At 37.8% G+C, this 23791-nt stretch overlaps 1 protein-coding gene across 1 annotated transcript in view; it reads left to right on the forward strand.

Annotated features, from left to right (window-relative positions):
- Positions 1 to 23791, forward strand: part of LOC140509754 (A-kinase anchor protein 13-like) — a 133941-nt gene that overhangs the window by 78626 nt on the left and 31524 nt on the right. Inside the window, exon 4 of the mRNA XM_072617615.1 lies at positions 13938 to 14234. Within this exon, the coding sequence (XP_072473716.1) occupies positions 13938 to 14234 (297 nt within the window). The remainder of the gene's footprint in view (positions 1 to 13937; positions 14235 to 23791) is intronic.

Raw genomic sequence — 23791 nt, forward strand, 5'->3', positions numbered from 1 at the left:
AGTTCACACTTCTAGGGGGAAGGAAGCCTGCAAATCACAGTACATACAAGATAGAGTATGATTATCATTCAGCATTTAGTTACCAAAACTAATTTACCTGAGAGTTCTTTGCCCAAAGGAAGGTACATTTTGATGGCTGAAAGCTGCCTCCTTAAGTTGAGGTTTGCTGGCTATATTTCTTTCTCAAAAACTAAGCCTTAAACTGGATTCACTCTGGAGATCATAGATTGTACAACACTAGGTCCCTGCCATCCTAGCACAGAGTGCATGTAAATAGGCTAGGAATCCTGAGGGTCTTCCCTTCCCAGCATGATTTTTTTCTAATTAAAGGGGCCATTCCTTGGCTCACTTAAAGAGGCCTATTCACTGAATGGACATTTACCTCACTCTGAGTGAGTACCTGAAAAGACCTTAGTCTAAAAGGGCCAGGGTCTCCCTTTGTATCCTGGGCCGTCTCCAGTCATCCTGATGAATATCTGGTCACTGGAGCCAGATGACTCTGGAGGAGAAAGTGAAGCTGGTGACCTTGCACAGCCCTCCCTCACTCAAATCAAAGTCATCTGCAACTCATGTCGTCATGGTCCTCTTTGAGAATGAAGAACAAACAGAACAACCAAAACTAATAGAAGACACGATTGCTATGTATGATATACATGTAACATGGAATGAGGAGGCCATATTTAACCCCCTTGATGTTTCTTCCATTTGGGAGATGGGGTCATGTTAAGTTGTTCACAGCCGTTTTGAGCCACAGAGAATACGCAGGCTAGATTATTCATTCACTATTAACTTTCTCAAGTTTATGTATTGCCTACCACCTTTTCCTCTGATGACTTTCTATATTAACTTTATCTGCTTTTGTCTAGGAATGACAGTGCTAGCTTGAGGAGCATATCACAGTGAGCATTCTTTCCCAGGCCAATTATTTCCTTTATGTATAGTTCCAGTGATTTCTTCAGCTCTAAAGTAGTCAGTTACAATCCCATGATAGTTATGGACAACACATTCTATTAGGGTGTAAAATCGGAGAATTTTGTTTTATTTTTTAAGTTGAACGTTTAATGAATATTCAGTCATAAAATATGTTATTATTAATCAGAATAGAGAAGTTTCAACTTAAGTAAACATTTTCCCCCAAACAACTTAAAGTTTCTGAAGTGAGAAACAAAATGCAGAATTTTCTTTGTGAGATACTAGGGCATACTTGCAAATGCAGCATACTCTACACTACCCTTTATACATGCCTTTGATCTCCATGCCAGTAATGCCCAAGTCTTCTTAGAGACAGCCCTTTTATGTCTTTCTTGAATGTTACCTACTTTTGCTCATCTCCACCTGTAAAGCCTATAGATTTAAAACTTGTGTCCAAAATAGAACTCGCTTCCCTTTCAAGCATATATGCCTCACTAACTTCCATGTTTCTGTGGAGGTTACTAGCATTCTTTCAGTCTCTTGGGTCTTCAACCTTGGAGTCACTTTCAGTTTTCTTCAGGTGCCCCACTGATCAATGTAATGGATCATTGGTGACTCCAGAAAGCCAATGGATGAAGAATCCTATTATTACCATCTGGTAGAGCAGTGATGGAGTACTGCATGGAGCTAGATATACATTTTTGGACATAGCTAATATGGAGTTTTGTCAGGCATAACCATTTGTTACAAAGCTTTCCACCCTACTCTCCTAGCCCTCCTGCCCCGCCAGGGAGAAAAGATACATGTTTAATTATAAAAAGAAAAAATAAAAGCCCAAACTCTTAAATCAAGATTTTGTATTCATGCCTTTTATTCTTGCTCTTCCTTTCTTTTCTCTTTCTGATAATTGGAATAGATGTTTAATTTATAAAGAAATAAAATTGACTTTTTTTAGTTTTTAAAATAAAACTATTCTTGTTTTCATTGTCATTTAAGAGATGTGTTAGAGAAAGCCAACCATTTTTCTTTTACAAAATATATTTGGGTAACCTTAGGAAATGGACTGAATGATTAAATTGATAAACAAGGCGTATAATAAATGATGAGGTTAGAAATAGCTGGTTGCATGTCTGATTCAAAAACATAATTTATTATACAACACAAACTGAAATGAGAATACATACATTTTGCCCAGATGAATTCATTGCTACTGTAGGTAGAAGTAAAATACCCTGATCCCATTTCTTTTTAATTAAAACAACAAAAATATTAAGAAATCCACAAATACATATCCTCAGACACAGTCTTAACAGCTGCTGCTTCTTCCCTCTGTCCTTCATATCGATGAACCTTAGGTTTCTAAAAAATCGGTCGTAAAATACCTCCGTGTAAATAGTTTACAGGAATGTGAGCAGAGTGTTGGTGAGTATTTAATATTGGTAAGTAAGTATTTAATATTAAATGAAATAAAATATTAGTAATCAATATTTAGTTGTTTGTTAGACAGAACAAACATTTTTAGAATGAAAAATAGGACAGATTGAGAGTTCCTAAGTGGCATTTTTGTGTAAACTTAAAAAATATTTCCCCCCCCTACTTTTAGTAATTAAATTCTGAATGATAGCCAAGTTTACCTGTGGGTATTACTTGGTCCCAAATTGGTCCCAGATTTCCTGTTTGTGTTTTTGTCTTTTTATGCCTATTAAAATAATACTGTTAGAGAAATCTAATAGAAATAGCTCTTTGTGAGGGGGGAAAATATATCCTTGGGATAAATGGTTTTTCTGTTTTAAATAAGTAAAAAATAGTGATTGCTGGTCAAGTCTTGATAAACTGAGCTACAATATAAGGCCATGTATGTGCTAGATCTATCAGTATCAGCTCAGTTTTTTGCAACAGATGTGCAAAGATGACTTGTGAATATTATATTTAGAAAGAAGCTTTAGACATCTAACCAGTCTTCATCAGAAAGCAGTTTATTTCTCCTAATTGTCTCACCATCTACATGCTTTTGTAATGGTAGTTTTCATCAGCATCTGTTTTTCTCTTCTTAAGTATTTTAAAAAAATAATATTGAATCTCTGTAGGAGAGTGGTTTAATTGCTTTGGGAATCAGGTGGAAGGAAGCTTAATTATATCCTTGAAACTAGACAATAAACCTATTTTATGGGAAAAACCAAACTTTGAACTCCAGCACCCCAATAGATATTTGGAATATTGAAGTTCTAAGTTTGCATTTGCCATCTAATCATGAATCCTATTATTCATTGGTCTGCTTGCAGTATTTACATGGAAATGCCCATGTATTTTATCACTCTGGAAACCTGGGCAGAACATGGAGTTCTTCATGCATGTGAGGACCATGCTGTGTCAATATTTTTAGCATTACTTTGCCAACAAAAACTGGCTCTGGAGAATACCTCAAACATATTTTGAAGCCAAAATATGCCATAGAAATGCAAGTTATTATAAGGCTGTTATTATTGCTACCTGCCTTTTATTTAATCTCCTGATCTCCCCCCACCTCCTATTTCTTTACCTCTGGAAATAAGAAGGATTTATGTATGGATCATGTCTTTGGGCAACTTCTCAAAATACATAACAAATTATGTCTTTGTGGTATTTATGTGGAAATAACAGTGAGGAAGAGGCTTTACCATCTACTTTGCCAGTGAACCATAAGGATCTGGGGACTTAACCATCTATCCTTTGCAGTGGAAACCTTTTGTGTGTTGTCTCCCCAATTATAAGGTGAGCCTTCTTGAACACAAGGATTGTGTTGCCTTTATTCCCAGAGCTTAGCACAGGGAAGAATTCTTAGCACTATTGAGAAGTGCTTTTAAAAAACTCATTCTGTTCTATAAAGATCTGAGTTCATGATCTGAAAATTTAAACTTTCTCATTCTCTTCTGTAGTCATTTCACAAATAAGACATATCCAAGTTTTCCTGTGGAGGGGAGGGGGAAGATAAAATTTACTTCTCTTTGTTTCCATAGGCTACTGTATGCAGATCTTCAGCAGATAATGTCAGTGGGGGGTTTTCCTTGGATTAATCAAATATATGATCCAAGGATGCTTTTAATAGGCGCTTAAACCTAATGCAGATTGGCTTCTTTGAATTGATTTTGAATGCTCATTGTTAGAGACTCAGATGGCATGTGTTCCACTTTTAGTTCATTTATAGGAAATGAAGTAATTGATGTCTCATGTGTCCAGTGGCTTTGTTTATCTACCATAATATTTTGTCTCCATGGGTGCTTTGCTTAGTGATAAGGCGACTGTAGGAAATTCCTATTATCCTGCTGAACATGCCCAGTGACAGATGCAACATCAGATTTGGATGAATGTATTCAACTAACTTAGGCTTTTTAGGAAAATTGTAAACAGTAACTTTTTGAGTTTATCTTGCATTCAACTCTTTTTCATCCAAGAAACTCTAAAGTAAACAAATAAAGGCAGCAGTAACTTAGTGCAATGGCCCATTCTAAAGAAACTGAAGACCATTTTCCCTTTTACTGTCAGAGACAACTTTGCCATGTATTTTCATATCCACTTTTAGTAATGACCAGATTTGTTTTCATTCCTTTTAAAAAGGTTGACTATTTGCAGAGAAACGAGAACATATTCTTGAATAGGTTCAAAAGAGAGCAGAAACATTGGATCTTGTTCCTTTATATACCTTTTCAGTACTTTAGCTTTCTTCTTTTTGTCCCCAACTCCTAGTTAGTAGTTGTTTTGAACAGAGATCAGTGAACTTGTCTGCCTCTCTCTAGGCTTCCTTTAATCTCTTTTCCTCTTATCAAGAAAATGCATGAGGGCAAAAACTGTTTCAGCATTTCTTTGTGCAGTTATCCCTTACACATCAAGGGAATTAGAAGGTATGGCGCACATTCTGGAAAATTCATATAAAAGTTTTTGGCCCATTGTTTGTTCCAGAGAAGACATCTGAATTTTTCCTTTTTCTTTTTTTGTGGAGTATTTATAATACCTTATTGTAAAAATCTGGGTTGATATTATGCAATACTATACATATATTTTATGCATTTCTGAGTTTCTGAACTTTTTTCTGTATCGTCTGCTGGCCTTTGTGTGTTGTCTGTAGCTTCCATAAAACTCCTGAAAAATTCCCTTTTAATTTCTTACGCCAATACTGCATTGGGGAAAGTCATGATGTAGAAAGGATAACTGTATTCCTGAGTGTGTAGAATAATTCCTAGTACATAGTAGCACTTAATAAATGCTTGTTTGTGCTTTATAAATTAACGAACCCAGATTTACTGTTTCCTGAAAATTCTTGACTCATTTATCTTGTCTGATACATCTTCAGGTTTGTTTGGTTTTTGTTTGTTTGGTTTTTTTTTGAAAAAAGTTGAATTGTAATCTGCCTTGTAGAGAGGGTTATTTCTGTTCTTATGTTCTTCATATGTTACAGAAACTTCACTTCTGCATTTATTAAGTATCCTGTTAATGTCCAAGACACTTAACTGAGTGCAGAGGTCCAAGATGAAAACATGGTACAATCTGTGAATTTTAAGAGAAAATTGAGTTTTAATCAGATGGGGGAGGGGCAAATCAAACATCTATCTCCCATCTTTTTTTTCATTGGTTTTCTTTCCTTATTCCCTTTTGGGAGCTTGCCCCTTGCTTCTTACATAACAGGGCTCAGTGCCCACCAGGCTATGTACTTCTTTGAATGTCATATCCCACAAACCTCTTTATCCTGGAAGATCTGGAGCTCCTAGCTCCTCCTTGAGGCCCCTCCCTCTGATATGGATGGTTCCTTCCAAATAGCACCTCATCCTTCCAAGGAGAGAGCACTGGCCAACCATCTCCTCGTTGCCACCTGGCTGCACACTCTTGGTTTGTCATTTCATTCCTTTTCAGACTGCACTCCTGACTCAGGACCTTTTTTCCCATGACACAGAAACCTCTTCAAACTGGAAACCGAACTCTGTCTTTGGATTTCACATATAGGAAGTACCCTCTGCCCCCTCCCTCTTCCTGGTGGGTTCCCTCTCATTTTATGGAGGACATCTTCACTGTAGCCACCTCGGACAGAGACTGCCCTTGTTTCTTCTTGTATCTGTATTCCCAGGCTTAGCCCAGGGCCTGGCAATCGTTGATTTGTAGAAAAGCCTTGGTGACTTGACTTGACATGGATGCACACAAATACAAATAATACTAAAAAAAATGAATCGGGAGAGTTATATTTTTGCTGGGGAAATCATTGAAGAGCCTGAGCCTTGAAGAATGGGAAGGAGCTCAATAAGGTAGAAAAATACAGGCAGTCTGTTCAGAAGATACATTTTGTGGTATGAAAGAAGCAGTTTATTTTGCTTTTTGCATAGTGTGAACTGTATGACTTAAAATAAATAAAAGCATAATTTTGTTGTGTGGTACATATTTAGATGTAACATATGTAATTTATTTAATAGAGGCTCTCTGCTAACTCAGATTACAACTATTCTGTGACTTACCAAACATATGGTCTTGAGGAATTGCTGTGAAGAAAGACTTCATTATCTGACAGCCAGCATTACAATGGTAGTCCTCAAACTTCAGGCTAAGTTAATATATCATTATTTATCCATTTTCCAGTTATTGCACAGTTATTTGATTATTTGCAATTTTTAGATTTTATGTATAGAGCAGCTATGAATATTTTGAACACATAGGTACCCCCTTTCCCCCTTTTGTGTTAACATTTTTGGGATATAAAGTCCTACCTGTGGAATTACTGAGTCTAAAAGGTCTAGTAAGCTTTGTGTTTCTTGTTGCATATTTTCATATTTCTATCTAGAATATTTGTACTGACAAATACAAGAAAGAATTAGAAAGCCTGTTTTCCCAACAGCCCTGTTGAAATTTGAGTTTTATTTCTTTTAAAAAAAATTTTTTTTTAAAAATTTTTACTGTTCTGGTAGGTGTAAGGTAGTATCTTAGCATTGTTTTGAGTTTTTCTTTTAAAAACAAAAATAATGCAGGCCTATGATTATACCAAAACAATTACAGAATTATGGCCACATTGACTTTTGATAATTTTGAAGTTTTTCCTCAGCATCTAGGTGGCTGAAGTGAATAGAATGGTAGATCTGGAGTCAGGAGGACCTGAGTTCATATCTGGCCTCAGACACTTACTAGCAGTGTGACCCTAGTCAAGGCACTTAACCCTGTTTGCCTCAGTTTCCTCATCTGGCAAAGGAAATGGCTAAACAACTCCAGTGTCTTGTGAAGAAAACCTGAAATAGGAGCAGGAAGAATCAGATCCAACTGAAAAATGACTGAACAGAGTGTTTTCCCTCAGAATGGGAGCCCACAGCTGAAAGGAAATCCTTAGTGGTAATTTTCCCAGATGCTTGCCTCTGAGCTGTTGTTGTTTTAATTCTCTAATCTCACTAATCCATGGATAAATAAAATAGAAACTCTGTACTCCCTCTTTTCACTGATACACACTTTGCCGAAAAGCAAACCATCATTTTAGCAATCAGCAAACATTTGGGGAGGCTGTGGGTGTGGCAGGACATGCCAGGTGAATTTTTCTGTAGATATTTTCTGTTTGCTACCTTCCAGTTCTCACTGAAGTATTATTTCACCTTGGCCTTTTGCTCTGCCTTTACAAGATGCTGGAGCTGTTTAGCCATTTCCTTTTCCAGATGAGGAAACCAAGGCAAATAGGGTTAAGTGATGTGGCCAGGGGCACGCAGCGAGTGAGTGTCTGAGGCCAGATACGACCTCAGGTCCTCCTGACTCCAGATCCACCACTCTATTCACTTCATCTGCTTAGATGCTGAGAGAAAACTTCAAAATTATCAAAAGTAAACGTGGCCATAATGTAATTGTTTGGGTATAACATAGGTCTGCATTGTTATTTTTGTTTTTAAAAGAAAAACTCAAAACAATGCTAAGGTACTGCCTTACAGCCACCAGAACAGTAATACCTGGCATAAAGCTCGTGATTGTTATTCTAGTACGGTCCCTTTGTAAATGCAAGAGGTGATTGCTGTTTTTTCCTTAATGGTAATAGGACTCTTACACAAGTTTCATTGGTCCCTGTTTTGAGGCTTAAATGAATTATCATTCAGTTATAAAGCATTGGTGAAGTGTGGGCAGGGGAAGACTGGTTAAAAAGAATAAGAACTATTTGGATAGACGGGTATACATACTTTGATTAACATCACTTCTGAGGAGTTATGAGTATAAGATTTGACAGCCAAATTCATTGTGTGCTTCTCTTGAATAATGCATGGTACCATTTTGATCCCATGGTCCTTTTAGTATCTCCTCTTACCAATGGAATTGTGACATTTATTGGAGTAGATTTTTTTCTTGTCTCTAAAATGAATTTTTTTCATAATTGAGTTTATAAAAATTATTCTTTTCCTACTTTGTAAATGGGATAATATTGTTCATAAGTGAGACATTGAATTTATAAATTGCTACATATCAGTTCTATTTTTTAAGTTTTATTTATTGCTTTTTAAAAGCATTTTTGTCATTTTCCAAAACCTTTCTCTTGTCATGAAGGGGCAGTTAAAACCAATTGACCGTGTATGACATTCTGTGCTTCAGTTTACTCCCTTTCTATTTTGAAAGAGCTATGTTTCACTATCAGTGCTCTGCAGTCAGGATAGATAATGTCATTGATTTGAATTCCCATAACTTTTAGCATCGTTTTCCTTTAACGTGACTGTGACGTTGTTGTTATCGTTCAGTTGTTTCTTGGTGGTGTCCGACTCTTTGTGACCCAATTTCAAATTTTCTTGGCAGATATACTGGAGTGCTTTGCTTTTCCCTTTTCCAGCTCATTTTAGGGATTTGCCCTGGGTTGAACTCAAATGCTTCTGACTCCAGGCTGCCCTCTATTTGTGTAGTGTTCTCTTGATTCTTCTTCCTTCCCCATTAGTTTGTACAAGTCTTCCTGCATGTCTGAACTCTGCCTGTTTATGTTTGTTATGGAGTATTAATATTCACTTAGCTGCAGTTTATTCAGATATTCTCAAGTCTGCACATATCTTCTTTGTTTTAAGTTTTTTTAAAAACTCCCAAAATGCTGCAGGAAATATTTTGGGACACCCACACACACACACACATACACACCCATCAGTGTTTTTTACTCCTTGGGTTATATATGTGCTAGTAGTCATATCACTGGATCCGAAGATATGATCTTTTTTTAGTAACTGATTTTTCATTGTGAAAAATGCTGTTTGCCTTTTTTCAAAAGTAAAATTGAGATTCCATTAATTAGTATCCTACTTATTTTAAAAACTTCTCGGCAGTTTGTATTTCTGGAAATGTGACACCTAGGCTTTTTAATTCATTTTTTTTTTCTCGTGGAAAATGTAGTATCCTTAAATTACGTTTGAGAATCTAGTTTTCAGGGTCAGTCATTTTGGCTTGTATAGAATTCAGGAGTTGTTTTGAAGATGTTGTCATTTGCCTTTTTTCCTGCCAAATATTCTTTTCCTTCTATACTTTTGAGCTCCATATCTATCACAAACGTTTTCAGAGCCCCTTCTGCTTGGGAGAGATTCTCCAGCAGGTCTCCTAAGTTATCTGCTGTGTGCCTCTCTTTCTTCTTCTTAACTTAGCACAGTCTGGCTTCCAACCTTATCCTTTCACTGAAACTGCTCTCCAAAGGTAGTCATTATCTTAGTTGTCAAATCCAGTGGCCATTTCTCTGTCCTTACTCTCCTTGACCTCTGCAGCTTCTGACACCATTCACTCTCTCCTCCTCTGTACTCTCTTCTCTCTAGGTTTTCGAGACACCGCACTACTCGTTTTCCTCCTACCTATCTGATCACTCATTCTCAGTCTTCTTTGCTGAACCCTTCTCCAGATCATTCTCTCTAACATTAGGTGTTCTAACTCAGGGTTCTGTCCTGAACCCTCTTCTCTTCTCCCTCTAAACTACTTTACTTGGTGATCTCATCAGCTCCCATGAATTTAATTGCCATATCTATCCCGGAGATTCTCATATCTATCTATTCTGCCTCAGTCTTTGCTGACCTCCAGTCTTGTATCTCCAACTGCCTTTCAGACATCTCAAACTGAATGTCTAGTAGGCATTTTAAGTTCAATATGTCTAAAATAGTACCCATTATTTTTTCCCCGAAACCTTCTCCACCTCTTAACTTCCCTGTTACTGTAGAGGACAACACCATCCTCTTAGTCCCCCAGGCTCACAACCTAGAAGTCATCCTGTATTTTCACTGTGTCTCACCCTTCTAATCCAAGCTGTTGCCAAGGCCTACTCATATCACCTTTGCAACATCTTTTGAATGTTGTCCCTTCTTCTCTGACAGATACTACACTGGTGCAGATCCTTGTCAACTCTTGTCTGATTGCAGTAGATCCTGGTGGGTCTGCCTGCTTCAGGTCTCTTCCCACTCCAGTCCATTCTCCATTTAGCCACTCAAAAGATTTTCCTAAAACATAAGTCTGATCTTATGCAAGCATATACGTGCACACACCCCGACCCACAGTACCCACACACACTCAGTAAACTCCATTGACTTCCTGTTGCTTCCAGAAGCAAGTACAAAACTCTCTGGCATTCAGAGGCTTTTGTAACTCTAACCCTCTCCTATCTTTCCAGTCTTCTTATTCTTTACTCCTGGATATGTACTCTTGGATCCAGTGACACTGGCTTTCTGGTTATTCCACCAAGACACTCCATCTCTCAGCTCCAGGCATTTTGTTTTTCTGTCTCGCATGCATGGAATGCTGTCCCTCTTTCATTCTGACTAATGACCTTCCTGGCTTCATTTACACTCCAACTAAAATCACATCTTCTACAGGAAGCCTTTCCTGAGAGCCCTATTAACTCCATTTTTTTTTTAAATTTTTAAGTTAATTTTTAATTTTAATTATTTTCTGTTTCTCCTATATATTGCTTTGTATAGATTTGTTTGCATGTTGTCTCCCACAATAGATTATAAATTCCTTGAGGGTGGAGACTCTCTTTTGCCTCTTTTTGTATCCCCTGCACTTAGCACAGTGCCTAGCATGTGGCAGACGCATAACAAGTGTTTATTGGATTGAATTTTTAAAAAATTTCTTTGAGACTTCTGATATCCGACCAGATTTCAAACTTAGTATCTTTATTTTTCTTTTAAGATATTCTAAAGTTTCTTGTTTGATGATCTCTGGGGAATTGTCGTGATGCTGCCTTTAAAAAAAATTCCTGCTGATTTTTCTATCACTCCCATTTGTTGGCTTATCTTCTTGAGAACTGAGTTTATACTCAGTCAGTCCTCTGTTACCTTTTCGGTGTTTGTATCATTCTGGCCTTTTATTTTAAGTAGTTCATTTGGGGTTTCTTCACTAGTTGACCTTCTCCCCTTTTACTGCTGTAGTGTATGTGTTTTCTCCTGAGCAGATATCCCCAAGACTAAGCAGTTTTCTTGTATTGAGCACTGCTATCTATATTCCTAGTCTTTCCTCCTCGGCTCCAATCAGTTATGTATTACCATGTCTTCCCTCACAGTTATGCTCATCTTTCTGGGGAATGATTGGATTAGATGAATATTTTCTTATTTAGATGGGGGTGAGCATGCTGGAGACAGATGTGTCACCATTTCATTGCCCTTTGTGCACTCTAAAACTGTAATAGGCTGTCATTCAGTCATTGCGTTTGTCAGTATTATGAATTTCTGCCCTAAGTTTGAACTTGAAGAGTTAATAGAAGCTCCACCACCTCTCCATATCATGCATTCCATGGTAAATTGTTTTAGCTGAGATCATTGTTACCATAACTTAGAGAAGATAACTAAGATACTACTCCTAAAGTGATGCTTCTCGAATTGCTTATAGGATTGTTCTTTATAATGGGTCTTGTTCTCCTTTGAATTCACTCCCTCTGAATTATGGACTGTTCAGGTGTGACTATACGTCATACTTCCTTCAAATAAATGGATACTTTTAAACTGTTAAATTGAGAAGTGTGAAAGTCCACAGTCAAGTTATTTTTACTCATGTCAGAGGACCGACTATACAGTAATGATACTTGTTTTCATGTGTGACTTCCGGAAATTAATTCCATTACTTTATAGATGTACTTCCCACACACAGCAAGCAGTTCATTTTCTAGTAAGCAGTAGCTTATCATCAATTCTCTGCTATTTTTACAACTCTCACAATATATAATTATTGCTTAATAAACTCGACAGTTTTCTAGATGTGCTCCTCTGCTGTTGAAATAAAAGGGTCATGAAAAACGCTGCAAAAAACTCAGTTGGAAAAAACAGCTTTTTCTTTATTTACACTGAAACACATAGTATTTTAATTTGTTTATATTTCATTGTGATGTAAAACTTATTTTGTATCACTAGGATCCTCTGGTTTGCACCAGCCTCTGTGTGATATGGATAATCTATCTTATGCCACAAAAAGGGACAGGTCTCCCCTCTCTGCAGAATGGGCAGTGATCATCAGATGCATTAGAGACTTAGAGCTAAGAGTTGATTGAGTCTGGCAGGGCTAGGTTTTGATTTTTCTGACCTTTTTAATAACCTCATCATTTTTAGAAAGAAGTTATTTTATGAGGGAATAACTAAACTAGTGATGACAATGAAAGACCTTGCAGCAAATTGAGATCAGTTACTGGGAATTTTAGAATTCTCTCCACAGAATTTTAGAATTCTCCCCTGAAATTGGGGAACACTTCACCTTGATTCTGAGGTTGAAAGTCTGGAAGCACTCTCACATTGCAAAAGGCAATCTACTGCAATTAAGACCTGATAGAGGAGATGCTAGTGATTTTTCTGTCAGCTTATCTGGCTATCCTGAACTTTTGACATCTCCGAGTTTGGAACAGTGCTTCATCATGTGATCCCATCATTCGTTGTTCCATAACAGTTAGCTATTTCCTGTGGGTCCATATATTTAAGTAGGTAAGAATAAAAAAATGCTGTTTGCAACAGATCATTTATGAACAAGGCCTCTTGCTTTGGTGCCCTTCTTCAAGTCCCACGATGATAACAGTAATAGTTTACTTAATGCCGTTAACAACGATGATGACAGTCGCAGTAACATATTTGAACCTGACGATGTACTTTTTACAGACTTATAAGAGGCAGTGTTATATGGTGGATAGAGTATTGAACTTAGGGTCGAGAATATTCCAAGCCCTCAAATCTTATATTAGACGCTGAGTAACTATGTGACCATGGATGAATCATTTAAGCTGTCTCAGCATCAGTTTTGTTATTGTAAAATGAGGGAGATAATGACAAATATCTCCCAGAGTTGCTAGGAGAGTTAGGTGTGATAATGCATTTAACGTACTTTGCAAACCTTAAAATTTGTTATAAATGCTAGATGGTATTGTTATTATTTACCTCACCATATTTCTTTTTTGGTACAAATGAGATAGAATTGGTCCTGGGACAAGATACTGTTGTGTTATTTTAAATATTTAATGTAGTTTGAACTATTACAAAGAAGGATAAATTAACTGTTTTATGTAGTGGGATAAGCATATTAGAATGCAAGCTCACATTATATAGGCTCATTTAAAGCATGCTCATACCAGGCTTGGTAGTAGATAGGATGATGGGGATGTACCTCATTTTTTTTCCTTGTGATTTTGATGTTTTCCCACTAGATAGCTCCATTTTGAAATGGAGCTTTTTTGCAGCTTGGAGATTGTATTTCCTTTGGTGACATCTCTTAAAAATATTGTTCTTAATGTTTATGAATTAGTGTTGTTATTATCATCACTGTTATTTGATTCTCATTGTTATGATTTTAATGATTATTCCTATTGAAATTAGATGATACTAAGTAAAGTAGTCTTGAAAACTTTACAAGACTGATAGATGAATTCTTTGCTCATAGCCTTTCAAAACCCAACAGGTATTTGACTGTCTCTGTGTTTACTGTTGTACAAGGCTCTGTTTTCTCATTTAGCTTTTATGAGAGAAAAATGAATATAATGGCATAACCTGTATGCCATCTGTTAGGAGTTTCCTTGACCATAAGCCTTCTAATGCTGTGTTTTGGATTTGGTCTGTTTTTGGCAGGTCATGACTGCTGTGAGACAGTAAAGGTCCTGCTCTGTGCTTCCAAAGAGGGCCTCCCTGTTTTTGTGGTGGCTGAGGAAGATTTTCGTTTCATTCAAGATGAAGTGTACGATGCAGCCCAGTTCCTGGCCACCAGTGCTGGCAACCAACAGGCTCTGAACTTCACCAGGTTTCTGGATCGATCAGGACCACCCTCTGGGGATGTGAATAGTCTAGATGAGAAAGTCGCACTGGCATTCCGACACCTCAAACTGCCGGAAGAATGGAACGTGCTGGGAACAGACCCAGCTTTGAATGGTGAGAGCTAAGAGGATCAAGGAGGGCATGTGCTCATGTCTGCAAATCTATCACAAAATTTGCCTTTTATGGTTGTGCTGCTTTTAAAATGGGGATAGTTTGTTTAATAACCTGCCTGTCTAAGGTGTTTCCTTAATATCTTGGTTTATTTTTTATTAACTTTAGTGATCAACCAAACTTGCTTAATAGATGTTTGCATTTTAATTTATTTCAGTGCATAATAATTTTCTAATCACTCTCTTAAGTCCTCATCAGGTTTTTTTTATTTTTCCAATTTTATTCACTTTTTCTCTGAGAAATGAGCAGTTAGTTTGTACTTTGTTCTTCTGGTCTGACTTTTAAATTTTTTTTTAAATTTTGTGTTTGCATTGTTTTATGGCTGCTTTTTCAAATTTATTTTTATGGTATGTATGTATTGGTCTTCAGTGCAAGAAGATATTCCATTGCATTACTTAGTACAATTTATTTAACTATTCTCTTCTTATTGGGCATTTAGAGTATGAGAGAGAGAATGTTTAATCAGCCTGGAAGAATATAGGCTGGGGGCAGATTGTGATGGGCTTTAAATGCCAAATGGAAGAGTTTAAATTTTATCATAGAGACATTAGGGAGAACCTGTTGGTTTAGAAAGTGCTTTCCCCACAGCAACCCTGAAAGGTATATATTGGTATAAATCTTATCATCCCCATTTTAGAGATGAGGAAACTGAGACTGAAAGGTATTAAGTAACATGTCTAAGACCAGAATTCAATCTGAGGACTCTTATGGATAGAGGAAGTGAGGGCTAAAGGCAGAGATTTTAGAATCATCTATATAGAGGAGCTATTTGAAGGTATTAAAATTAAATTTTCAAGAGACATAATGTAAAGTGACAAAAGGAAAGGACCAAGCACTGTAGAGCTATCAAGCAAGACAAAAGGACCTGCAGATCCCACCTTGGATGGGCAGTAAATTTACATACTGGTACATATTCAGGATTTCTGCATGTTGCCTTGATGTTGACTGTTGAGCAACTGCTCAATAAAGCGACAGTCTAGTATAGTGGATACAGCCCTAGACTGAAAGGCAAGTGCCTTAGGCTGATCTTGGCTTTGTTGCTAACTTGATGTGGTTCTATCATCCTAAGCAGGTCGTTTCACCCCACTGGGCCGGGTTCTAATGTGTTGAATAGAGGGGTTAAACCAGATGAGAGGAGCTCTAAGATTCTTTCAGAGTGGGTATATAGTCATACTTTCTATTTCATTATAAAGAAGGAGAAGAAAGCTGGGCATGATCTGACATGCACCTTCTTTGGCCTCAGAATTGTACTGGGGAAGTCCAGCCAATAAGACTGGGAATTTCTTAAGAATGAAATTCTGAAAATGACAAATTGAAACAATGTTGAAGGAGAAAAAGAACTGTCTAGAGAGATGAATATGGATGCACAGGCATCTCATTGCCTAAGTTTGATTTCCAAGGACATACTGTAATAGAGGGTGAAAGCACATACTAGAAAGATAAAAAGAAAAAAAAAGTTGGATAGCCTTGCAAGAATAGTGTCAAGAACACTAATGCTCAGAATATATTGAAGCTGACCATGAAAGCCAAGGACTACAAAATGTACCTTTAAAAAAACTATTATTAGGGATAAAAACAAGGGCAAAGAAGAGTTCAGTATGACTGAGATGATGAAAACATATAGCACAAAGTAGACTGACTCAGTCACTTTTTTCTCTGACAAGTAGAATGATTTTTGCAGTGAGAAAGAAATGACAATAATAATTAATGAGAACTGGAAACACAAGATAGAGAAAATGGTAAAAGAGCACTGAACTATCTTAAATGAATTGAAGTCATCAGGTCAGAAAGAACTATATTCCAGGGTACTGAGAAAAGTAAAGGGATTGTTGAGCCACTGTCAGTGATCCTGATGAGAGAGGTGTCACAGGCCTGCAGAAAGTCAAATGTCTCAATTCCTTCTCTTTCTCAAAAAGGGGAATAGATTCTGCAAACGTAGAAGCTTGGTTGTAGATTCCTGGCTCAACTCTATAATGCTTTAATAAAATGATTGACCTAGTGAGTATCTTAAAAGGGAAGCAATGATCTTGATGTGGCCTCCTTGGCCCTTTTATGCTAACCTGATAACCTCTTTTCTTTTTTTTGGTCAGGATTACTAAATTGACTGTTTAGGGAAATGGTGCAGACACAGATTGCTTTTAGCAAACTATTTGATGAATGGATGCACATATGCTCCTGTGGATAAGAGGAGAAATGTGGGCTAGATGATGTTGTAGTTGGGTATATTTGTGGCAAGTTGATTGACGGGATTCTGAATTATTTTGGAGTTAATGTTGAGTAGTAGAGTGGCCCAGGGATTTTCACTTGGTCCTAAGTGGTATTGTGTTTTTAGCAAGGATTTGTGTAAGGGTATAGATGGATGCTAGTTAAATATGTTAGATGACATGAAACTACATGGACAGCCAGCATGTCAGATGATATAATGAAGACCTATCTCTGTCTTTACAGTGATGGATTGGATTTTTCCTTACAGAGTGTCTTCAAGCAAAGGCTGGATGACTGCTTATTAGAACTGTTGTAGAGGGGATCCTTGTTCCAGTATGGGTTAGACTAGATGGTGTTAATGCTGATATGCATAAGATCTATTTTTATATCCACTCCAGGCCCAGTACTCTCTATCTACTATACCACCTCACTGCCCCTAGAGATGATCTATAAGATCCAGTTGAGCTTTAAATACTTTGGATGACTAGCTTTATAAATTTAGTCATTGAATGTGACCTGTTTTTCCTCCTCTATAAAAGGAGATGATTCTAGACCAGCCTTTGTTCTAGCTGTTTTCTTATTTTACTGTTTTAGTTACTAGATTTGTTAAGGTTTTTGACCCAGCTGTCTGAGTTATATGCAAAGAGAGGTAACCAAGTGATTTAGAAGTGTCTTTTGGAATGAAGTGTCTCAGAAAACTTCGGAGTTGTCTCCCTTGTGAAGTTACAGGGTTTTTGTTTTAGAATGACTTCATTTAGACAGTTTGAGAGCCAAGTGAAAAACCTTGTGACCCTCAAAAGGGTAGTTATGTACATTTTAAAAAAAATGTAGTCCCCTGAGGCAACTTGTATTTTCGTTTTGAAATTTTGTAATTTTAAAATGCTACCAACTCAGCAGTGAAATTGGAGACCCAAGTTTGATTCATTCCTTACTGGGGAAATTAGGAGTGCAGTTAGTTCACGTTTGCACTGGGTAAGTTCTCCAAGATGAAGATAAAATGGATTTAAAGGTTGTTTATTCCACTTTTTGTCCTCATTTCTTTCATTCTTTTCTCTCTCATTACACCATTGCAACTTATTTAATTTGAGATGACTCTTACCTGTTCTTACTTTTTCCTCTCTCTCACTACCTTTATCTCATTCTTTCAAATTTTTTTCTTCTTTCTCAGATGTAGAGTGTATCAATCTGATTCTAGGACCTCATAAGTATTAATCTTCAAGGTATTCGTTGTCCTATTTTTGCTTTTCCTTACTCATTTAGTTTTGCCTGAGATCCAAACTTTCTTTGTTGAGCTTTCCTTTGTCTACAGGCTTTCTCTGTATTTCAGTCCCTAATCCTTTTTTTTTTTAAATTTATTTATTTCACTTTTCAACATTCATTTCCACAAAATTTTGGGTTCCAGATTTTCTCCCCATTTGTCCCCTCCCCCCACCCCAAAATGCCAAGCATTCTAATTGCCCCTATCACTAATCTGCCCTCTCTTCTAACATCCCTCCCTTCCCTTATCCCTATCTTCTCTTTTGTCATGTAGGGCCAGATAACTTTCTATACCCCATTACCTGTATTTCTTGTTTTCCAGTTGTATACAAGAACAATACTCAACAGTTGTTCCTAAGACTTTGAGTTCCAACTTCTCTTCCTCCCTCCCCACCCATCCCCATTGGGAACGCAAGCAATTCAATATAGGCTATATATGTGTAGTTTTGCAAATGACTCCCATAATAGTCGTGTTGTGTAAGACTAACTATATTTCCCTCCATCCTATCCTGCCCCCCATTGCTTCTATTCTCTCTTTGGATCCTGTCCCTCCCCAAGAGTGTTGGCTTCAAATTGCTCCCTCCTCCCATTGCCCTCCCTTCCATCATCCCCCCACCCTGCTTATCCCCTTCTCCCCGACTTTCCTGTATTGTAAGATAGGTTTTCATACCAAAATGAGTGTGTATGTTATTCCTTCCTTTAGTGGAATGTGATGAGAGTAAACTTCATGTTTTTCTCTCACCTCCCCTGTTTTTCCCTCCACTGAAAAGCCTTTTGCTTGCCTCTTTTATGAGAGATAATTTGCCCCATTCCATTTCTCCCTTTCTCCTCCCAATATATTTCTCTCACCCCTTAATTTCATTTTTTTAAGATATGATCCCATCCTATTCAATTCACTCTGTGCTCTGTGTGTGTGTGCGCGCACACATGTGTAATCCCACCCACTACCCAGATACTGAAAAGTTTCTAGAGTTACAAATATTGTCTTTCCATGTAGGAATGTAAACAGTTCAACTTTAGTAAGTCTCTTATGACTTCTCTTTGCTGTTTCCCTTTTCATGGTTCTCTTCATTCTTGTGTTTGAAGGTCAAATTTTCTTTTCAGCTCTGGTCTTTTCATCAAGAATGCTTGAAAGTCCTCGATTTCAATGAAAGACCATTTTTTCCCCTGAAGTATTATACTCAGTTTTGCTGGATAGGTGATTCTTGGTTTTAGTCCTAGTTCCTTTGACTTCTGGAATATGATATTCCACACCCTTGGATCCCTTCATGTAGAAGCTGCTAGATCTTGTGTTATCCTGATTGTATTTCCACAATACTTGAATTGTTTCTTTCTAGCTGCTTGCAATATTTTCTCCTTGACCAGGGAACTCTGGAATTTGGCCACAATGTTCCTAGGAGTTTCTCTTTTTGGATCTCTTTCAGGCAGTGATCGGTGGATTCCTTGAATACTTATTTATACTTATTTTGCCCTCTGGTTCTAGAATATCAAGGCAGTTTTCCTTGATAATTTCACGAAAGATGATGTCTAGGCTCTTTTTTTGATGATGGCTTTCAGGTAGTCCCATAATTTTTAAATTGTCTCTCCTGGATCTATTTTCCAGGTCAGTTGTTTTTCCAATGAGATATTTCACATTTTCTTCCATTTTTTTATTCTTTTGGTTTTGTTTTGTGGTTTCTTGGTTTCTCATAAAGTCATTAGCCTCCATCTGTTCCATTCTAATTTTGAAAGAACTATTTTCTTCAGTGAGCTTTTGAACCTCCTTTTCCATTTGGCTAATTCTGCTTTTGAAAGCCGCCTTCTCCTCATCGGCTTTTTGAACCTCTTTTGCCAATTGAGTTAGCCTATTTTTCAAGGTGTTATTTTCTTCGGCATTTTTTGGGGTCTCCTTTAGCAAGGTATTGACCTGCTTTTCATGCTTTTCTTGCATCTCTCTCATTTCTCTTTCCAGTTTTTCCTCCACCTCTCTAACTTGATTTTCAAAATCCTTTTTGAGCTCTTCCATGGCCTGAGCCCAATGAATATTTATTTTGGATGTTTGGGATACAGAAGCCTTGACTTCTGTGTCTTTCCCTGATGGTAAGCATTGTTCTTCCTCATCTGAAAGGAAGGGAGGAGATATCTGTTCACCAAGAAAGTAGCCTTCTATGGTCTTATTTTTTTTCCCCTTTTTTGGGCATTTTCCCAACCAGTTACTTGACTTTTGGGTCCTTTGTCAAGAGTAGGGTATACTCTGGGGACCTGTAACATATCAGTTCCTCCCAGGTGGTACAATCAAGTGTGTACTGGTCTGGGCTCAGGGAAGAATTCTTGTGCCCAGAATCTTAGCAGAGTTTCTTCTCCACAGGCACCTGACATCCAGTTCCACCAAGCTAGCACTGGGGAGGTGGGATTCAGTCAAGCTGTGGGGGCAGGGCCACCATTCAGTGTGAGACAAAGACCAGGTCCCTCAGTGCCCCCAGGGGCTTTTAGGATTCAGTGATGGTCTGGGGCTGCCGTGAGACCTCTTGCCACCTGCCTGATGTGGCCTCTGTGGGCTGCTGCCTGAGATCGGAGCTATGGGAAGGCCCTTCTCCCTTCCTGGCCAGCTGAAAAAACCCTGTCACTGACTTTTGGTGCCTGTGGGTTGAGGGATCTGCAGACCCACTGCTGCTGCGCCTGGGGATTCTGAGAGTGAAGATTCCATCCCTGAGGGCTGTTCACAAGCCATGTGGCCAAGGCTGGGCTGGGCTCTGCGCTCTGTGTCCGGTGCAACTGATGTTTCCCGTGGGCCTTTCAGGTCACCCTGGGCTGGAAATCTCCTCCATTCTGTTGTTCTCCACTTCTGCTGCTCCAAAATTTGTTAAGAGTCCCTCTCTGTAGGTATTTTATAGGCTGTGTGGGGAGACTCTGTGTATGTGTATCTTTCTACTCCGCCATCTTGGCTCCACCCCCCCCCCCCCCCCCAATCCTTTTAAGAATATTTACTACCACCCTCCAAGGATGACCTTTTTATTCTTAGAATATAAGGTCTTGGGCTTTTAAAAGGCTGGCAGTTGCTCCAGTATAAGACTGTTTGGGACTTGAAATGCCCTTTTCGAACAGCTAGTACTCTACCTTGTTTTTGGTTCTAGGCTAGAACTTACGTACCTGATTTATTGTAAGCCTAGTAAGGCAGCTGTTTCTCATTAATTCATCAATTTTTCTAAGGAGCTGTTGAAGCTATTCAGGTACCTTTATATTTGATTGTTAATTTTGATGGAACAGGTGATTTCATGTAAAATTTGGCTTAAAATATACACTTTTGGTAAGGGTAAGAAATGAAATTTCTCTCTAACTTCCTTTCTGCAGAATCACTTTATTTAAAAGGGCCTTCATTATTCACCTACCCTATATAAAGCTCAGTTGTAGGAGTTGAATAAATGAGATAAATTAGACATTCTCTGTCTTTGCAGCTAGTTCTAAAAGAGAAATAAGTACAGTGGTCCTGTTTTTAAAATTTTTAACACTTCACCACCCAGCATTGGTGGCTGATGGATTTCAGGTTATCTAAGTTCCTTAAAACCTTGAGCCAGTTTTAGTATGTACATTGGTGCGTGTAGAACTAGGTGATAAAATTGAATTCTTGCATGAGTTTGTGTTCTCCAGTTTTATAGAGGTCAACTTAACGTATCTTTTGTATGAGAACCACACATAGTTCTTGGCATTCATGTGAGCTTAACTGACCTTGAATGTGACTACCAAAATGCATATATAGTATATGAAAGTGATATATGCATTTCAGAGAAGGAATTTTGCATTAAATTATGTATTAGTATAGGGCAATCTATTATATCATTTATCTGAAATTTATGTCTGGCCTTCGGGTATGTAAATTTTCCCTTATTCTTCTATCAACCTGAAAAGAAATATTTATTGTAATCTGTAACCTTGTTTCCTATTGCACCACAAAGAAATTTCCATTACTTTCTATAAAATGATATTGCTAGCTTATATTTATATGGTCCTTTAAGATTTATAAGGTGTTTACAGTTAGTACTTATAGTAGCCCTCTGAGGAAGCGATATTATAAATCTCCATTTTAGTAACAGTAGTTAACATTTATATAGTCCCTGTTATGTGCCAAGGAGTTTGCTAAGTGCTTTACACGTATTATCTCATTTGATCTTTACAACAAACCCTGGAAGGTAGGTGGTAGTATTGTCCCCACTTTGTAGTTGGGGAAACTGAGGAAAACAAGTTACTTGATTTGCCCAGGGAAACACAGCTTGTAAGTGTCTAAGACTAGATTTGAACTCAAGTCTTCCTGACTCCAGGCTTAGCACTCTGTACACTACACAAGTAGAAACTGAGGCTGAGACTTGCTCAGGGTCACACAGCTAATAACAGAGGCAAAATCTGAATTCTGCTTTTCATGATTCCAAGTCATTTACTCTCTTGGCCTCAGTTTCCTCATTTGTAAATGGGGGGGGTTGGATTGTGTGACTTCTGAGGCTTCTTCTAGTTTTAAATGGATGATCCCAGGATCCTAGCACATGACTGCTGAACTTTTCAGAACCTTGTTTTCCCTATCTGTAAAATAGAAGAAATAAAATTCTGAGAATGTTTCAGGATTGGTGTAAGGATTAAATATAAAATGTATATTTAAGTATTTTTAAAACTATGAAACATAGTAATGGTAATACTAAGGTTGTGTGTTGTGTTTTAGCATTTTATCTTAATCGGCTGTGAATCTGCTTTCATGGTGAAGAAGGTTAAATTTCTGTTTGCCTGGCATGACTTGGCCATCCCATCTACAGCAGAGTGGTTGTTTCAGATTGAGTTTCCTGTTTTGCAAGCTTCATTGATCCCAGCAGTTCTATAGAGAGAGACAGGAACTATGTGAATGTTGCCTGTCCTGGCCTCTCCAGGAATAGAATAGCTTGGTGTACAAAGAAAAGTAAGTACAGCGTTGTGTTTCACATGCCGAGGAAGCAGGGATGCACAAATGAAAGATGATTTTTCCTTTTGTTATTGGATGTTTTAAAAAGCTGTTTCTTAAAAGAATGCTAGTAAAAGCCTTACAGATATTCCTTAATCTCTAGCTGTGTTAAAAAAAAAAAAAAAAGGATGCTCTATAGTACCTTGCTCTGCATTTCTCAAAAGAAGTACATTCATGGTAAAGATTCAATCCAGAAATAAATGGTGGAGCAAGAAAACCTCACTGACTGGCATTCCTGTTTCTCCCAGAGCTGTTCATGATACACCTTTCTTAGTTCTCCTTTGTGACAAGTTGAGTTAGACCAGTACTTTTCATGGAGAAGGACCACTCACAGCCATGGTCAGCTTGATACAGTCCTTTAGAGCGCTTCCATCGAAGACTTCCTGGACAGGGATATCACACTGCTCAATACCAGAAACATTGTGTGGGGAATGTGTCGTTCTCAGTTGGCCATGGTTTTGTTTAATCCCAAAAGATGACCTGATCTTCAGAGGGTAATGCTGACCACAAAGAGAAGAGGAAAAGACAAGACAGAATCTAGGATCAAACAGACCAAGTGAAGTACAGAGAACAACATGTGCATTCTCTCTATATCTTGGCTTTCAGAATTTATCTTTTGAGTCATTGCTGCTTATTTGTTTCTGGTTAATAGTATCCCAAACCTTAATCCTTGTAAGCAGGGGGTAAGTTTATGTGTTGTGTGTGTGGTGCAGGGGGGTGAATTTTAAGTGAGTTTGGCAGTTTTCTGGGGAATGTCTGTTAGCCTCAGCTGCTCTGGTGATCAGCTTGTACCTTCACATGTCATAGCTAAAAAGGAAAAGGAGGGGTGGGAACAATAACCCAAAAGGTCACATCATTTTTAAAAAAAGCAAACTCTCCCAGCTGGCTCATCCACTATTAAAAAATAATTATATATTTCTCTTTAGCCTGAAATAAAGCAATCTCAATTCCCAGGCTAACTGAAAAATCATTCTAATGTTTCAGCTATAAAAGGCCCTTTTGCACTCTTAGGCTAGGGTTCTTATTTGAGTCATGCTTGCCCAATGTGCCACATCTCAGTTTATATGTGGGTGTATCT

The sequence above is a fragment of the Notamacropus eugenii genome, chromosome 1, assembly GCF_028372415.1.
Source record: "Notamacropus eugenii isolate mMacEug1 chromosome 1, mMacEug1.pri_v2, whole genome shotgun sequence".
In the NCBI taxonomy this organism is placed as follows: Eukaryota; Metazoa; Chordata; class Mammalia; order Diprotodontia; family Macropodidae; genus Notamacropus; species Notamacropus eugenii.